This window comes from Protopterus annectens, chromosome 6.part0 (genome assembly GCF_019279795.1).
Source record: "Protopterus annectens isolate FY-2018-M chromosome 6.part0, PAN1.0, whole genome shotgun sequence".
NCBI classification, from domain to species: Eukaryota; Metazoa; Chordata; order Ceratodontiformes; family Protopteridae; genus Protopterus; species Protopterus annectens.
This window is the reverse complement of record NC_056737.1, coordinates 704575338-704593822: the sequence shown is the minus strand read 5'-3', so window position 1 is coordinate 704593822 and position 18485 is coordinate 704575338. Positions and strand designations below refer to the sequence as shown.

At 39.1% G+C, this 18485-nt stretch overlaps 1 protein-coding gene across 1 annotated transcript in view; it reads left to right on the top strand.

The window, feature by feature from the left end:
* SYNE2 (spectrin repeat containing nuclear envelope protein 2) overlaps positions 1-18485 on the top strand; it is a 3814665-nt gene that overhangs the window by 2232738 nt on the left and 1563442 nt on the right. Inside the window, exons 71-72 of the mRNA XM_044073561.1 lie at positions 3321-3467; positions 7363-7509. Of these exons, the coding sequence (XP_043929496.1) occupies positions 3321-3467; positions 7363-7509 (294 nt within the window). The remainder of the gene's footprint in view (positions 1-3320; positions 3468-7362; positions 7510-18485) is intronic.

Genomic DNA, 18485 nt, shown 5'->3' with positions numbered 1-18485 from the left:
CCTGTGTGCGTACAATACCCCCTTCATTGTCATACATTACCTCCATTGTTCCTTCTCTCCCCTTAACCTGTTTTCCCAACCATAGAAACACCTCTTCCTTTTTAACCTAAACATGCTCAATATTTTTGCATTTTTATTTTCTGACCGTATTTAAACATTTCCATTCTTTCTTGTACACCTACAATATTTCCAGTTTCCATTATATTCTCTCAGTCATATGCTCATACCACAATTAGTCTCTTTCTAAATTTAGTCCAAGTCTAGTTTTTACTCCTTTTTTTTGTGTTTTCATTATTACCATAATAAGAAAATTCTCCAGTTTTTACACCTCCGTTTGTTTCTTTCATCTTTTGAATATAAAAAGTCTATTTCTATTTCCGTTTTAAACATCCCTCTTTGACCATTTCAATTTCTTTGTTTCCTAATATTGACTCGCCACATTTAATAACTTTTCATAACTTTAATACCCTGAGTTATTTTTCATTTTTCCTTCCCTAAATTACAAGTACACTCTCCTAAATGATTTCAGAATTTCTTTCATCTCCTCAAACTTTTTATCTCAGTTATATTTGCATATGAGTAAAGAACACGCAATCTTAATATTCTTTCTCCTTTTCTTATGTCACATACTGTCAATCTTCCTGGCGTAACTAATATTATGCCCACTATTTTTTATGTCCTCACTTTTTATCATGATGGTTATTCCTGACCACATTTCACCACACACTGAGCAGAATATGGTTTAACACTTACAGCTCCTTTTTTCCTCTTCTCTCGTTTCTTTTCTAATGCATCTTGTATCTAACAAACATATAATGCCCATGTTTATTCTTTTACACCATTCCACTGCCGTCAAACCCTAAATTCCTTTCTAATACTGCTTACATTTACAGCTAACACTGAAACGGCCCTTTCCTCTCTTTGAGCCTTAGTGGTTCCAAGTTAGTTTTAATATTCCTTTTTCTTACTTTCACTCTCTCCCTCCAATGGTTTGTATGTTATCGTGTTCATTTTCTTCTTCCGTCTCCATTTCCCCTCCCTTCTCTTTGTCACTACTTGGTACTTCTTGCTTATTTTCCAGTAGTGCATTACTTTATTAGTATTTCAATATTTTGTACAGCATCTTTACCCATCACTGCTTCATTCTCTTAATCTCCTCCCTCACCTTTAAAATTATTATCTGAGTTTTATCAGAGAAGTGTTTCTTCTTGTAACAAGAGACAATCTATCCAACAAATGTCATTTGCCATTCTTACACCTGGGTATGCAGTTACTAGACATGTGTCCTGTCTCTTCACATGGACTGCATTATTTTTGTTTATTTTGCATTCCTGCACTAAATGGCCCCCTGCAGCACAAAAAAAAGCTTTCAGTTGCCTCCAGTACCATATAGCTCCTCTTTTACCAGTCATGATTGCCAAATTTAAACCATGCTTAACATTCCCTTCAGATATATTTAGTTACACAAACCTCCCATCCTCCTGTCCATACATTTTCATCATATATATATTTTTAAGTTTCATGCATTATACTCTGATCGATTTAAAACAGTCTTTGAAGAGACTGAGCTGAAAACCTAACATTTTTCCGCAGCTGCAGTCCTAAAATGTGAAGAAATATATTCTTTCCGTGGGGCAGTCCTTCTCGTTTTCTAATTTAAACATGAAATTCCTCTAATAAAGCAAAACATTTAAATGTTACACTGCAAAAATCCCCCCTCCCCAGATGTATCAGTGTTTTGCCAATGGCATAAGGTATTTTGATCCTTTCTGGGGACTTAAAATTCAAAGGCACCCCAAACTAAAGGCTTTCTTTTGAAGAGATAATTGTTAGACAAGATACATTTCTGTTTGTATGCCCATTTCAGTTTGGCCTTATGTAATATTTAAGTAGATTATTTATGTATGGTAATGTATAAAAACAGCACATTCCCATATAACATACTCTTGACCAAAACTGTTGATATACCCAGAACTTCATTAGTATCATGAAATATTTTAAATGGAAATAAAAGTCAAAGAAATATAATCTCCCTATCAAACAGTAGTAATTTATTGTTAATTGGCACAGAGATAAAACCCACAGAAATGGTCAGTGAAGAGAACAATAGACAAACAAGTACAAGCCCCCCCCCCCCCGACATAAAATATAAATAATTTTCTTTTTGGTAATGTCACACTGTTGGTTAAATAGCAGCTAAACAGATTATCTGAAATGTATTGGGGCCTAGTTTGAACTCACAAATTGGTAACCGTCAAACCATCTATAGTATGAAAAGCAAACATGGGTATCCTCATACATCTTTTGTGGAAGGATAGACAGAAATATATTAAACATTAAAGTGCCACAGCACAGATCCTTGTGGATTTCCATTATTTGTGTTTTTTTCCCATTACAAGTTTGGTTATATAACCTTACTCTGTTCACCCTTATTTTATCTAATGCATTTAATATGACTAAATGAGACATGGTAGCAAAAGCCTTAACAAGATGTAGGCATATAACACCTGCAGATAAACCGAGCAGATAAAGCTCCATGCAATATGAAGGATCTGATCTCTGATCATTATCCTCCATTATGTGTTCTTCACATAGATACCAAGATTCATGTCTCAACTGAATTTCTTGACATCCATGTGTCCTTAACACATAATAATGTGGTTGCAATTAGAGAGCTGATCATATTCCTGTGTAATAAACATGCCTATACGTCAGTTTGATGAAAGACAGAACTTGTGTCCTGCAGAAGTAAACTTTATCAAATCTGATCTCATGGGAGAACTAAGAAGCACAGGAGCTAGAGAAATGCAGCCTTAGTTAGTGGCGAAGAGCTTTGTCACCTCTCAGGGTCCCGAAGTTCATACGTTAATGGTCTCACCAACCCGATACGAAGGAGGTTATCTGTTGCCATGCATGTCAAGTGCCAGTGTTTAAGGAATCAGTCATTTGTTGTTTTGGTGAGTTCCTCTTGTAACTTTACTTTCTCTCCCCAAATTATCATACTGCTAATTTCCATTTTTGGCAAAATATTAATTCAGTACATGTTAGTTATACTAAGTGGTCTTTAAGTACAGTTAGCTTGCAGGAATAAGAATATTGTGCCAGACACACATACAAAACTAATGTTCTTGCCTTCTATTTGTAGATATACATTTGTGATTTTCGGGAGATGCTGTTACATATGGCTAGTTTCTTTAAAAACATGATTTTTTTAAATCTCCTTTCAGATTAAGCATTAGTCTAAAAGGTGTATGGATTAATTTTCTGCACCAAAGTAATACTGTGTTAAGCTGCTACTGAATATTTAATTTTTCATACAGGATACACAGGACTTTGACAATCAGAGAGTAGAAGATATCAAAGATAGAGTGGCAGATGTTTCAACCTCAGAACATGATAAAGATGTTGGAGCAATTCTTGTTACATGTGAAGTAGTATACAGTGAGGCCGATGTGGTCACTGCAACGGTGAGTAACATACTGATTGTGTAGAGACATTATTAGCATTCCGTATACATATTGTAGCAAAGTCTGCTGTTCTTATTTCTTTTTTTCGCCCTGTAAAATAAGGGCTCACCAAGTCAGTTCTACATCAGTTTGCTGCATATGTTTTACTTTCAAATGTGTCATTTCTGGCATTTAGCTGTACAACACTGGGTTAGTGTTTTGCAAATGGCATAAGGTATTTTGATCCTTTCTGGGGACTTGAAATTCAAAGGTACCCCAAACTAAAGGTTTTCTTTTGAAGAGAGAATTGTTAGACAAGAGACATTTCTGTTTGTTTGCCCATTTCAGTTTGGCCTTATATAATATTTAAATAGATTATTTATGCATGAGAATGTCTAAAAACAGCACATTCCCATATGACATACTCTTGACCAAAACTGCTGATACAACCAGAACTTCATCAGTATCATGAAATATTTTAAATGGAAATAAAAGTCAAAGAAACATAATCTCCATATCAAACAGCAGTAATTTATTGTTAATTGGCACAGAGATAAAATTCACAGAAATTGTCACTGAAGAGAACAATGTACAAACAAGTACAAGCCCCCCCAGACATATAATATAAATAATTTTCTTTTTGGTAATGTCACACTGTTGGTTAAGTAGCAGCTAAACATATTATCTGAAATGTATTGGGGCCTAGCTTGAGCTCACAAATTAGTAACCGTCAAACCATCTATGGTATGAAAAGCAAACATGGGTATCCTCATACATCTTTTGTGGAAGGATAGACAGAAATATATTAAACATTAAAGTGCCACAGCACAGATCCTTGTGGATTTCCATTATTTGTGTTTTTTTCCCATTACAAGTTTGGTTATATAACCTTACTGTGTTCACCCTCATTGTATCTAATGTATTTAATATGACTTAATGAGACATGGTAGAAAAAGCCTTAACAAGATGTAGGCATATAACACCTGCACATAAACCCTGATCAACCAAGTCAATACGTTTGCAATAGAAATTAAGTAAATTCGTTATTTAAGGGGGAATCACAGAGGTTACCCCAAAGTGTACACCATGTGTAGACCTTGCGTAATCTTTCTGAATGAAGAGACAGTAAAAGCACTGTGGTGGGGTTGTCTAAGAATTCAGAAAGGTTCCCTCAAGTTATACACATCTCCTAGTATCCTTTATGAATCTCCTCTCTCTCCCAAATGTCCGTGATGCTGACTTAGCTCCATTAAAAGTGCAGTAGATTAGGGATAATACTAAGATCCCAAATGTCCGTGATGCTGACTTAGCTCCATTAAAAGTGCAGTAGATTAGGGATAATACTAAGATCCCAAATGTCCGTGATGCTGACTTAGCTCCGTTAAAAGTGCAGTAGATTAGGGATAATACTAAGATCCCAAATGTCCATGATGCTGACTTAGCTCCATTAAAAGTGCAGTAGATTAGGGATAATACTGAGATCCCAAATGTCCATGATGCAGACTTAGATCCATTAAAAGTGCAGTAGATTAGGGATAATACTGAGATCCCAAATGTCCATGATGCTGACTTAGCTCCGTTAAAAGTGCAGTAGATTAGGGATAATACTAAGATCCCCAATGTCCATGATGCTGACTTAGCTCCGTTAAAAGTGCAGTAGATTAGGGATAATACTGAGATCCCAAATGTCCATGATGCTGACTTAGCTCCATTAAAAGTGCAGTAGATTAGGGATAATACTAAGATCTCAAATGTCCATGATGCTGACTTAGCTCCATTAAAAGTGCAGTAGATTAGGGATAATACTGAGATCCCAAATGTCCATGATGCTGACTTAGCTCCATTAAAAGTGCAGTAGATTAGGGATAATACTGAGATCCCAAATGTACGTGATGCTGACTTAGCTCCGTTAAAAGTGCAGTAGATTAGGGATAATACTAAGATCCCAAATGTCCATGATGCTGACTTAGCTCCGTTAAAAGTGCAGTAGATTAGGGATAATACTGAGATCCCAAATGTCCATGATGCTGACTTAGCTCCATTCAAAGTGCAGTAGATTAGGTGTAATACTAAGATCCCAAATGTACGTGATGCTGACTTAGCTCCGTTAAAAGTGCAGTAGATTAGGGATAATGCTGAGATCCCAAATGTCCATGATGCTGACTTAGCTCCGTTAAAAGTGCAGTAGATTAGGGATAATACTAAGATCCCAAATGTCCGTGATGCTGACTTAGCTCCATTAAAAGTGCAGTAGATTAGGGATAATACTGAGATCCCAAATGTCCATGATGCTGACTTAGCTCCGTTAAAAGTGCAGTAGATTAGGGATAATACTGAGATCCCAAATGTCCATGATGCTGACTTAGCTCCGTTAAAAGTGCAGTAGATTAGGGATGATACTAAGATCCCAAATGTCCATGATGCTGACTTAGCTCCATTAAAAGTGCAGTAGATTAGGGATAATACTGTGATCCCAAATGTCCATGATGCTGACTTAGCTCCATTAAAAGTGCAGTAGATTAGGGATAATACTAAGATCCCAAATGTCCATGATGCTGACTTAGCTCCGTTAAAAGTGCAGTAGATTAGGGATAATACTAAGATCCCAAATGTCCATGATGCTGACTTAGCTCCATTAAAAGTGCAGTAGATTAGGGATAATACTGAGATCCCAAATGTCCATGATGCTGACTTAGCTCCATTAAAAGTGCAGTAGATTAGGGATAATACTAAGATCCCAAATGTCCATGATGCTGACTTAGCTCCATTAAAAGTGCAGTAGATCAGGGATGATACTAAGAAGAACGTTAGGAACCCCCGCTTGCCTTTTCCTACTCTTCTGTGTGAAAATAAGCACTGTTAAAAACTTACTTTCATCCAGAATATGACAGTTCTGAATGTTATTAAAATGACATTTCTTAGTAACTGTAGACACAATGCTGTTAGCAAAGAAACATTAACAAAACATTCCAATTGTTAGTGTATGTTCAGTTACAAATAGTGTATTCTACTGCCAGTGAGATGTTAATGTTTATGTTACATCATTACTCAAATTCTTGTAAAATACTTTTTCATTTTGTTTAATGTAAATAACAAATCACCTTTCATGGCTTGCTTTATAATTCCTTCAGTTTTAAACTAGAGAATTCTTACCTGTCTAATGGCCAAATAATCAGCATTCTGAAGTGTAAGCATTATTTGTGTGAGTGGCCCTTTTTGGAGGAGAATACTGGAAAGTTAGATTCAGGGGCCACTGTTTGGGAGTGGCTATAATCCAGTCATTTTAACTGAATTGTGTGAGGAGGAATGTATCAATTAACTTTAATTATGGTCATTTCCTTATACAACTGCACTTTATCCCCAAATCACGTTACTCAAGTTTTCCGACAAATTATGTTACATTTTATCAAAATGTGACCGCTGTGATAGTATAGCCACCCAGCAGTGTAACCATTGGTTCTAGGTGATTTGGTCACTCTTGATATGACACCCTGACCTCATGTATAAAATGGGAAAAATGGGGTTCAGTGTCAATGCCGATATTCATGAACTAAATATTAGCTTTTATGAATGAATGAAAAATGCACTTAGCTTGGAGACAGAAGGATATAGAATATAGTGTCTCACACTGCATCCACACACACACACACACACACACACACACACACACACATGCACGCGCGCACACACACACACACACACACACACACACGCACACAAAACTAAAGTTAATAACATTGCATTTTTCAATGTACCTTTGTTATTTGATTCAGTTGCTTTCCTACACACAGTTTACATTTCTTAAAAGCATAATTTTTAATTTCCTTTCAGAATAAATATTAAAGTCACCAATACAGTGTAGATTACTTTTCTGTACTAATGGAATACTGTCTTGAATGTTTGATTCTTTACACAGGACATACGTGGCTTCAAAGATCAGAAAGTAGAAAACATCAGTGATACGATGGCACAGGTTTCAACCACAGAATATAATGAAGGTGTTGGACCAAGTCTAGTTGCAGAGGAAGTGGTACACACTGCGGGCAGCCTAATCATTGCAGCAGTGAGTAACAAGTTGATTCTAAAGAGACCGTAGTAGCACATCGTATAGATATTACTGCAAATTGCAGGTCTTATTCCATTTTTTCCTTAGTGATGTTAGAGTTCAACGAGTCATTTCTAGACCAATTTCATCCCCGTGGTTTATTTTCATATCTGCCCAATCAGTCTAACTGATATCTAATTATGGAATACCATTTTGATGTTATGTAGGCAGCATACAGAGTTGTCTTTCTAGATTCATTAATTCAGTGGAACCTCAAAGCGGCAATATTTTTTTGAACCTAGATTCATCTGATGCATATTGTTGTTTGTGAGTTAATTTCAGATTACACTTAATGCATACCTAAGTAGACTGGTAATGCAAGAGAAAGTCTAAGAACAGCAGAGACCCATACTGTGTACACTGAGCAAAGAACGTCCTCAGTATTAAAAAAATGTTTTAAATTTTAGCATAATTCACATAAAGGTAATATTCAAGTAAAAGAACATAGTGACATAGCTGTCTTAAATGGTAAGTTGAAGGAGCAGTATAGAAGCACCTACAGTAAGCTGCATTTGCTCATTTCATAGGATCATAGGAGGTTACTAGGCTAATGGCCCTGCGGCCTGTACAAGGCTAGCTAAGAGTTTATCCCCAGAAAGAAACCTCAGTCAGCACCTGTCACTCCTGTCATTGAGGGACACAGATTGAGCCCCTGGGATAAATTTGTGGTTTCCCATCCACTCGTCAAGGTTGCACTTGAAGAGGGTCAGCGAGGTACTCTGTTTGACATGTATGGGAAGTCTATTCCAGAGATGGGGCAGCCTCTGGGAGACAAACCTGTCTCTCTCCAGCAGTTTTTGTTGATGTTGCATATTAGATTCAGGATAGATTTGCTTACAGGTGAGGCACAGATCACCTCTGAGCAATCTGTATGATACCAAGTAGAGTGATAGTGATTTGAGCCTGTTCATAGGTTCATAGGTTTATACTAGGCTATCTGCCCTAAGGCATTTATAAGCCTAGCCCAAATTTTTGTGGCTTACGCCACCCCTTATATGAAAAAATACTGTGCCCATTAGTTTGTTGTGCCTCTGTCCAGCAGTGACACAGAGATGATTCCCGGGGTAAACCTACGATCTCCCTTCCACAGGTCAAAATTTCTCTTGAACAGAGCCTGAAGATGTTGCCTGAAGATTTCATGTGTATGACATTCTCTGTGATGTACAAGGATAAAGCCCTAACTATGCTATGATTAAATTTGACTAGCAGCTTTGGTTCTTTTAGGAGCTAGCAAGGGGGAGTATGGGAGTCAGTGTCTGCTGCTGCCAGCTTGTCCTTGCTGGGGGGGGGGTTGTAAAAAGAAGAAATAAAATTCCAGTGTAGTAGTTCCTCACTGTTGCTACGATTTGCAAGCGGTACTTTCAGCCAGAAAAAAACAATCTGCTGTATGGCTTGTAACCTCCTATGAAACAATGTGGTTCTGTGACTTTAAATTATGCCCAGTACCATTTTAAGTAGTAGTACTGTTGTGAAAAAGGACCCTGTGTATAACATATGTTCATCTTTTAATACAAGAACAGCATCCTGAAGGTAAGCCTGTCTGCGTTAAAAACAGAAACGTGGACTTTCCAGTATGGACGTGCCAATGATGCTTCTATTCTTCTTGATACATGGAAATGTTACTTAAAGAAAGACATCACCAACATCCCCACACCTCCACTAATTATATATACTAATTCTGAGACTGCACAATACCTGCGAAAGGGAAAATTCCTCTACCAAATGAGGTCTATTATTTTTTAATGAGGTATTGTGAGGGAATCCATCTTTACTTCTGATTTAGTACAAAAATATTAAGTTGACTAAAAAGTGATTGCGGCTCTGTACCAGATAACACAGAGGCTATTTTGACAGAATTCTCAAGTCATTTACTGGACAGCATTACCAACTGTTTTCAGTCTGTTATTAACATCCAGTATTGTTCCTCCCAAGTTGGAAACTGGTTAATGTTGTGCCCATCCATGAAGGGGGCACTGTGGTTTAGCCCCTATTTGCTTAGCTTCATTTATTGGGAAAACGTTTGAGACTTGTCTCTTGACCATTTTGGATGGTGGATCTTTAGGACCCTCTAATGATTGCATCAACATGGCTTTACTACGAGCAGATCTGCTTTTACCACCTTAGTGAAATTCTGTAATTCTGTCAGTAAAGCCTTAGACCTAGGATTGGGAGTAGTAGCTGTATAACTGGATATGTCAAAAGGTTTTGAGAGTTCACTACAGTAAGTCATTATTGCTTCAGTGGAACAGCTTTCTGTTAACCAAGATATAATGGAGAAGATCCATAACTGGCTATATAGGATGGGTACCAGAGAGTGACAACCAAAATGCACTTTGCGGGCTGGGAAAACATCAGGACTGCTGTCCCCTAATGATCTCTGTTGGAACCTGTTTTTTTTAATATGGTATTTTTTTATTTTCATAGTCCAACCCCTTCTGGATTATAAAGTATGTAGATGATATTAAAATAGGGGCATACATAAGTAAAAGTACTGATTTTGAAAAAAATGAATGGCTTTCTTAATGTAGCGCACACTTGGCTGAATAAACATGGTTTCCACAGTGATCAGGATAATTCCAGAGTATTATTCTTTGAAAAAACTTCACCTAGGATTGATGTAAGTGTAGGTGATTGCAATTTGAAACAAATTAAAACCATACAAGAATTTAGACATCATGATGTACAACAATTATGCATTTAAGGTCCATGCCCAAACAATCAAAGCCAGAGACATGAGAATTTTGAATTTAATTTTTTAAAACTTTATTACAAGGTGCAGGATAGTGTTAGTAAGATTATTTGACTCGTATGTAAGGCCAGTAATTGAAAGTATCTCGTTGTTTTGCCCATACAGTAGGTGCAACATGCTCTCCCTGGAGTCTGTTCAGAGGAAGTACAGCAAAAACTGTTATCTTACCAGAATTTTCCTTGTAATGTTAAATTAGAGCAAACTGTGTTCGACCTTTAAGGGTTTTCACGATGGAAAACTTTGGGTGCTTATGAATATAGAATGTTAACCAGGGCAATCCACTAGAGAGAATCCTGAAACATGAAGACTGAATAGCTGTTTCCTGGAATATTCCCCTTTCTCTGAGGTATGGTGATTTAAAAGTTGATATATGTATATGCTAACTGCGGTGGTGGTGCTGCGGTAGCATTGTCGCCTCACAGTAAGACGTTGTCCTGTTCGATTCTCAGCTAGAGCGTCTTCTGTGTGGAGACATGCGTGAATGGGCGTGCCTTCGTTGAAGGTTGTGCGTCAGGGCCGGCCACTTGGCACATAAAAATCTACTGCCAATCATTAGCGGACCGGAGTTCTGCTGTGGCGACCCCTAACCGGGAAAAGCCGAAAGACACAACAACAACATATGTATATGCTTGGGGGGTGTAGGGGGCTCTCCTAACATCAAGGGGTGCAACGGGGGGTTGCCTCCATGCAACAAAGAAGTTTAAAGGAGAAGGGTGATGTTCAAGGTTCATTCTTCTCTTGGATTTTCAGTATTTTTTTTTCAGCTTGTCGGTACTCAGCATTTTGAGTGCTGACATTTCAGCTGGGAGCCATGCTGAAGTACTTCATGCAAACTTACTCTGCAGGAGTGATGATTTTATACTTAAAATTGGAAATATGATACTACCATAAGAACAAAGTGCATTTCATACTCCATTGTGCATCTGTGGGATAAACTATTTTATATATAACACAGTGTGTCATATTAGCCATGTCTGAAAGACTACTGGATACATGAGTGGGTCACATAGTTTATTCTGTGAATCTTGAGTCCGAGTTCTGATTGGTCTTATGTCCCATATGCAATACTAGTAAACTGTGAAGCTATGAAACTAATTAGCTACAGAAATTAATTCAGAAAGTGTGATTTACAAACTACAGATGATAATATGGGCAGTGTTTCTTTTTAAAAATAGAAGAGAGGTGAAACATTAAATATTTTAAGCATGACTATAGAAGTGAGGTAAAAAAACAAAAACACTGCAGAGGTATACAAGCAAACCTCTCAACTGTACAGATATTTGCAAAATGTCCAGATTTTTGCCTCATACTTTTGAATCTGTTCCTCGTAAAATCTGTGATTTTCTGCCAAATCAATGGGATGATCCGAGGACTGAAGTCACTAAATAATGATATACATTTGTGTTTCAGACTTCATATCCTTCAGAAAAATGCATGCTAAGACAAATCCTGTTATTCTAGCAATTTTATAAGTTTATAAGAGCAGTATTTAAAGTCTGTCCCATTTTTTGCGCTAAGAGGTTGAGGGGTATGTATACAAGAGAGGGCAGATTTTGTGCCATAACTTTAGCGGACATGTATGGTATTTATTAAGGAGAGAGTCATAAAATCAATCCCAAATCAATGGGATGATCTGAGTACTGAAGTCACTAAATAATGATATACATTTGTGTTACAGACTTCATATCCTTCAGAAAAATGCATGCTAAGACAAATCCTGTTATTCTTGCAATTTTATAAGTTTATAAGAGCAGTATTTAAAGTCTGTCCCATTTTTTGCGCTAAGAGGTTGAGGGGTATGTATACAGGAGAGGGAAGATTTTGTGCCATCACTTTAGCGGACATGTATGGTATTTATTAAGGAGGGAGTCATAAAATCATCCAAGGCGAGCTTTGAAAGAAAAATTGCCAAGGACTCCAAAGATAACCACAAGGCATTCTTTAGCTATGTCAAGAATCTAAGTGGCAATGCTCAGATCTGCTCGGAGTTAGTGCAGAATGGCACAAAATACACTGAACTGACCAATATCGCCAACATCCTGGCAGACAGGTTCAGCGCAAACTTCACCCCCATCTCACCCCGTAAAGGACCCATAACCATACCAGAAGAATGTAGAGTCCCTGAAATCACAGACACTCAGGTTAAAACAGCCCTCTCCAAAGCCAAAAAGTCAGCATCAGTGGGACCGAACATTGTCCCAGACTGCATCCTACACGAGCTTAAAGATAAACTAACCCCTCACCTAAACACACTGCTCAACCTCAGCCTCTCCACAGGCTACAAACCCATAGAGTGGCGCACAGCAACAGTTATCCCGCTCCACAAAGGTGGAGCCACAACAGACCCGGGAACTATCACCCTATAAGCCTGACTAGCTTGGTCTGCAAAGCTATGGAGTGCATCATCATGGAACTCATTAACAGAGACATTGGGAACCTCCAAACACTGGACCCTACACAGTTTGGCTTTGTTAAGGGCAGATCATGCCTCCTAAACATGGTGGACTGCTTTGAAACAGTTACCAAGGCTATAGACAAGGGGAAAGGTGGTACACAGAGCCTACCTAGACCTCGCTAAGGCCTTCAACACTATTCCCCTTTCTGGTATTATAGACAAGCTCACCAGCCTGAACATAAACCTCTACATCACAACTGGCTCACGGACAGAACCCACATGGTGACAGTTGTGGGAGCTAGGTCCGTCTCTAAACTGGTTACAAGTGGTGTTCCCCAGGGCTCAGTCCTAGGACCCCTCTTGTTCGGCATATACTTCTCAGAGGTACAGGCAAGCGCAGGAGGACTATGGCTGACTAAGTTCACAGACGACTGTAAACTAGGGGCTATAATTGACTCTCCGGCTGACACAGACATCCTCCAAAAGGATCTCACTGAGACGGATACCTGGTGTCAAAATCATGGCCTCAAGCTAAATGCCAAAGTGTGCATAGTCATCCCCTTTGGAAAAAACATAGTACCCACAAACTACCACATAGGTGGCAGTCCCCTAAATACGGAAGACGTAATAAGGGATCTGGGGACCCAAGTAGATAGTAATCTCACCTTTGATAATCACATTGCCAAAGTGGTTAGAAAATCCTTCTACGTGGCCCACCTAATCACAAAAGGGTTTGCATCCAGATCAAAAGAGGTCATTGTGCCCCTCTACTCATCACTCATCAGACCCATCATAGAGTACAATGCCCCATTTGGAATGTACCTTACAAGACACCTGCACCAGCTGGAAAGACCACAGAAGTACCTCACCAAGAGGATCAATGGCCTCAAACAGATGTCCTATGCAGCTCGACTGAAGAAACTCCAGTTGTACTCGGTTGCATACCGCCTACTCAGAGGTGATCTCTGCCTGACATACAAGGCCATGTCCAACCCAGAATTGATGGACATGCTACACCTAAAGAAAACCTTATCCCCTCGAGCCACATGCTCTAGGGATCTAAACCTCACCACAACAATAAATAGGACATGCTAGAGGGATAGATTCCTGTCCCAGAGACTTCCCATGCTTTGGAACAAGATCCCAATCTACATTAGGCAGAGCTCCTCGCTAACACTCTTCAAAAGAAACCTTGATGAGTGGATGGGAAACAGAAAGTTTACCTCGGGGGTCACTTCAATGGCTCTGCTGGACAGAGGCACATGGAACTAATCTAAGGGGACGGCGAAAGCCAACAGATTCTGGCTAGGCTTATAAATGCCTTTGGGCAGATAGTCTAGTACCCACCTATGAACCTATGTTCCCTGGACCTAGTACTGTTTCACAAACTGCTAATGACATTGTACTCATTGATAGATAATTACTACCAAACCTGACACTTGTACAAATCCTTGTAGATATCTAATTAATTCTGAGAATACTTCAAATCAGAATAGTTAAAGGATTTATTTTGGCAGCAGACAGCCTTAATACACTGCTGAATTATTGCTGATGAGTTAGGGTCAGCAGCTGTAGAAGGGTTAGTATCCACTAGCATTTATGCCTTCATTTCAGTAAAGGAATGGAAAACTTGTTACTTGTTGCTGAGGAATCTGTTTCTGACCAAGATGTATATGGTTACCGAATGTAGAGAAAAGTGTTGGAGGAAGAAGGAGCATTTCTGGAGCTACGTTTATTAGGGGACTTGGTCTGAGAATGTCCTACCTTGATGTATAACTTTCTTTTAGTCAGTTATTTTTCATAGGTTCATACAGTAGGTGTTTACTCGACTAACGACCATAAGGGCTTTTTTAAGCCTAGCCATACATCCCAAATCTCTGACAAGTTCTGATACCCTTGATAAGTGTAAGCATGGGCCTGGGAGATGAACCATTTTCAGGTTACCTGTCTGGATTAGAGACATAGGTGTCAAACCAGGGATGAATTTCCAGTTTCCCATCCAGTTGTCCAAGTTGCACTTGAATTGGGTTATGGAGAAACTCTGCTTCACATGGATGGGGAGCCTGTTCCATAGACGGGTTAGTCTCTGGGATACATACCTATCTCTCCAACTAGTCCTATTTATATCACAGGCAAGGTTTGAGTCTTTAGCACTGGTAATTCTGCTTCTGTTTGTTTTGTGGATATGCAGGAGGTCCATCAGAGTGGGGTCTGACAATGCCCTGTTTGCCAGGTATAGATCTTCCCTCAAAAGCCTATAGGAGACAGAATACAGGGATAAGGCTTTGAGGCTGTCTGCATAGGACATATTACTTATGCCCTGTATTCTTTTAGTGAGGAACCTCTGTGGATGTTCCAATTGTTGGCTATGCATATTTAGGTACATACCAAAGGGTGCATTGTCCTCAACGATGAATGCCAAATACAGTGAAATGATGACTTCCTTGGACTTAGATGTCATACCTTTGTTTATAAGTTGCACAACATAGACTGATTTCCTCATCACTGTAGACACATTATGTGTGTCCCTAAGTCCCTGACTAAACTCTAAGGGGTGTGTTGTCAATGTGATAGTTACCAGGGATAGATGACTTTCCAAAGGATACTGTTATGCATTTCTTGGCATTTAGTTTTAGTCCATGGCTCTGACACCAGTTATTTGTCTGTGTCAGCCCCTCCTGGAGAACATTTGTGTCACTGTGAGATTCAATGACAGCCCCTAATTTGTAATGATCTGCAAATTTAGTCAGCCAGAGACCACTGACATTGGCCTTGACTTCTGAGAAGTAAATGCCAAAAAGGAGCAGTCCAAGGACTGGTCCCTGAGGGACTCCAGTTGTAACTGGCCTCTTTGTAGAGGTAGACTCCCCAATTCTAACTTCCTGGGTCCTGCCTGTGAGCCAGTTGGCTATCCACCGGGAGACATACGGGTTTGTACTTAACCTCTTCAGTTTGTCAACAATGCCTGAGTGGGGTATTGTGTCACATGCCTTGGCCAGGTCAAGGTAGGCAGTGGGAACGATTTTGCCCTCATCTATTGCTGTGTTGACCTTCTGAAAGAAGTCCACCAGGTTGAGTAGGTATGATCTGCCGTTGACAAAACCAAAATGGTTTGGGTCCAGTGTCTGGAGGTTTACTATGTCTCTATTGATCATCTCCATGATAATTCTTTACTTGGCTTTACATATAAGACTAGTGAGACTTATGGGTCTGTCGATGGCCCACTTTTATGCAGAGGGATGACTGTTGCCTTTCTCCATTCATGAGGCACGAAGCCTGTTTGGAGGTTACAGTTAAATAGTAATTCCAGAGGCCGTCATAGGTCATGTTTCTTCCTATTTAGAAGGCATCCTGGGATATTGTCTGGGCCCATTAATGCAGTGTTCTTGGTCTTAGAGAGAGTGCATTAAGCACCTCTTCCTTAGTGATATTAGTGATAGTATGGGGAGTTATATTTAATGATATTTCCTGAGGGAAGGTTGAGGGGGAGAGAGGATTAAAGTTAGAGCTGAATTTATCAGCCAGGAGGTTTGCCATATCTTCTGGCTCAGTATAGGTGACTCCATTTACAATGAGCTCTGCACACAGTGTGTATTGCCTTTGAGGTACCTCACAAGACATCTACAACAACTGGAAAGGCCACAGAAATACCTCACAAAGAGGATTACTGGCCTCAAACAGATACCCTAAGCAGACCGTGTCAAAAAACTCCAGCTTTACTCCATCGCATATCGCCTACTCAGAGGCGATCTCTGCCTAACATACAAAGCTATGTCAAACCCAGAACTGTTGGACATGCTCCACTTAAAGAAATTTCAATCCCTCCGAACTACATGCAGTAGGGACCTAAACCTTGTCACCACAATAAACAGAACATGCTGGAGGAATAGATTCCTGTCCCAGAGACCTCCCATACTCTGGAACAGACTACCTATCTATGTCAAACAGAGCTCCTCATTAGCACTCTTCAAGAAAAATCTTGATGATTGAATGGGAAATAAGAAATTCACCTTGGGGATCACTTCTGTGGCTCTGCTCGACAGGGGTACAGGAAAATAATTTTCTTGGGTGGCAAAAGCCAGGGAACCTTTTTGGCTAGGCTTATATAGGCCCTAGGGCCAATAGCCTAGTACCTACCTATGAACCTATGAGGTAACAACTTTATTAATAAGCATTACTAATGAAAGAGGTAAGCATAACCAAATAACCATATCTAAACCTAGATAACCCCAGCAGGACATAAAGTTCTTAAACCAGCCTTTCACTTTTTCACTTAATCCAATGGCGAAGGAAGCCTGAAGACGATGTTGTGATTTACCAAGTCATAAATCTTGCTGAGGCCTGAATATCTTTTAGTCATATTGAATAAAGTACCATCAGAAAGAATTCAGTTAGCAGCCACAGTACTTTTCCCATTCCAGAAATCATACTGGTGACTGAAAGGAAAATTATAATGTTGGAAATAATTGGACGATTGAGACTAGACTAATTTCTCTCAGGCTGAAAGAATTGAAATTGGGCAGATGTTTAATAAAGTGGAAGGTTTTGATTCTTTGCCATAGGCTTTACTGTTGCAGACATCCAAACAGTTTATAATATTTAAGGTACAAGTAGTTGAAGTTACAGTGGCTGAATTACACATGATCTACTGGACTGATAACCTAGCATCTACCTTAAAACTTGGCAATTAAAAAATGTACTGCATCAAAAGTGCTCCACTGTCTTGGCTTTGGCATACGGTACTGCAGTACATTTAAGTACTATCCTTTGCTGTTCCCCACCTAACCCTTCTGGCATTTTATGTCTGTGAATCCCCCAAGGCCACTTACAAGAGATGCTATGGGGAAACTAGACATCTTGCATAGAACTGTACATGTCAGCATTTTGTTTGAAAGTTGTACACCAGCTCTCTGCTTTGTAATGCCAAACAGGTATTTTCAGCTTAACTGAATGAACCTGAAATAATTCTTCCCCTTTCTTTTGGTGTGGCAGCTTACAGTTAGTAGCTACTAGAGAGATTACCCCCCCCCCCCCAAGCAAATACCACTACGTCAGGTCTTCCCTGAAAATATAGTGTGCCTAATGGGATTCACATCCTCAACAAAATATAAAAAAATATATAGTTGCATTTTGTTTGACTTGTCAGTTCATTCAGTTAAACTCAAAGAAGTGCTCTTTGGACCTTGTCTTCAGTGTGCTGTATCATAAGGCAGAGATGTATTCCCATAGTATTTTTTTAATAAGAAAATGCTTTTTTAAAATATTTATGCATATAGTTTGCTCAGAATAAGTTGTAACAGTAATTTGATTAGCAAATGACACAAAATTATTTAAACTTGCAAATCACTATCTGCAGGCTAATGTTTAAAGTTGAGTGAATGTTCTATAAGGAAGCAACACACTTAAAATCCATTAAGGGCTTTCCATGCAGTGCATTCAATGCTAAGCTGAAACTGTATGATTTTTATGACAAACACAAAAAATTCTTTTTGACATGGTATGGTGACTTCTTTAGGCCCAGATTCATGCCAGTAAACAAACCTAAATACCTTCTAGACCACTGTAAATGATGCAGTAAAGAAAAAAATGAACTCTATAAATAAAGAAAAACAAAAATTTTTTTCTGGTGGCGTGGGGACCACCTGCTTTCCTGTTCCCTTCCGCGTGTGTGTGTGTGTGTGTGTGTGTGTGTGTGTGTGTGTGTGTGTGTGTGTGTGTGTGTGTGTGTGTCTGTATGTGTGTGTGTGTGTGTGTGTGTCTATGTGTGTGTGTTGTGTCTGCTCCCCTTAC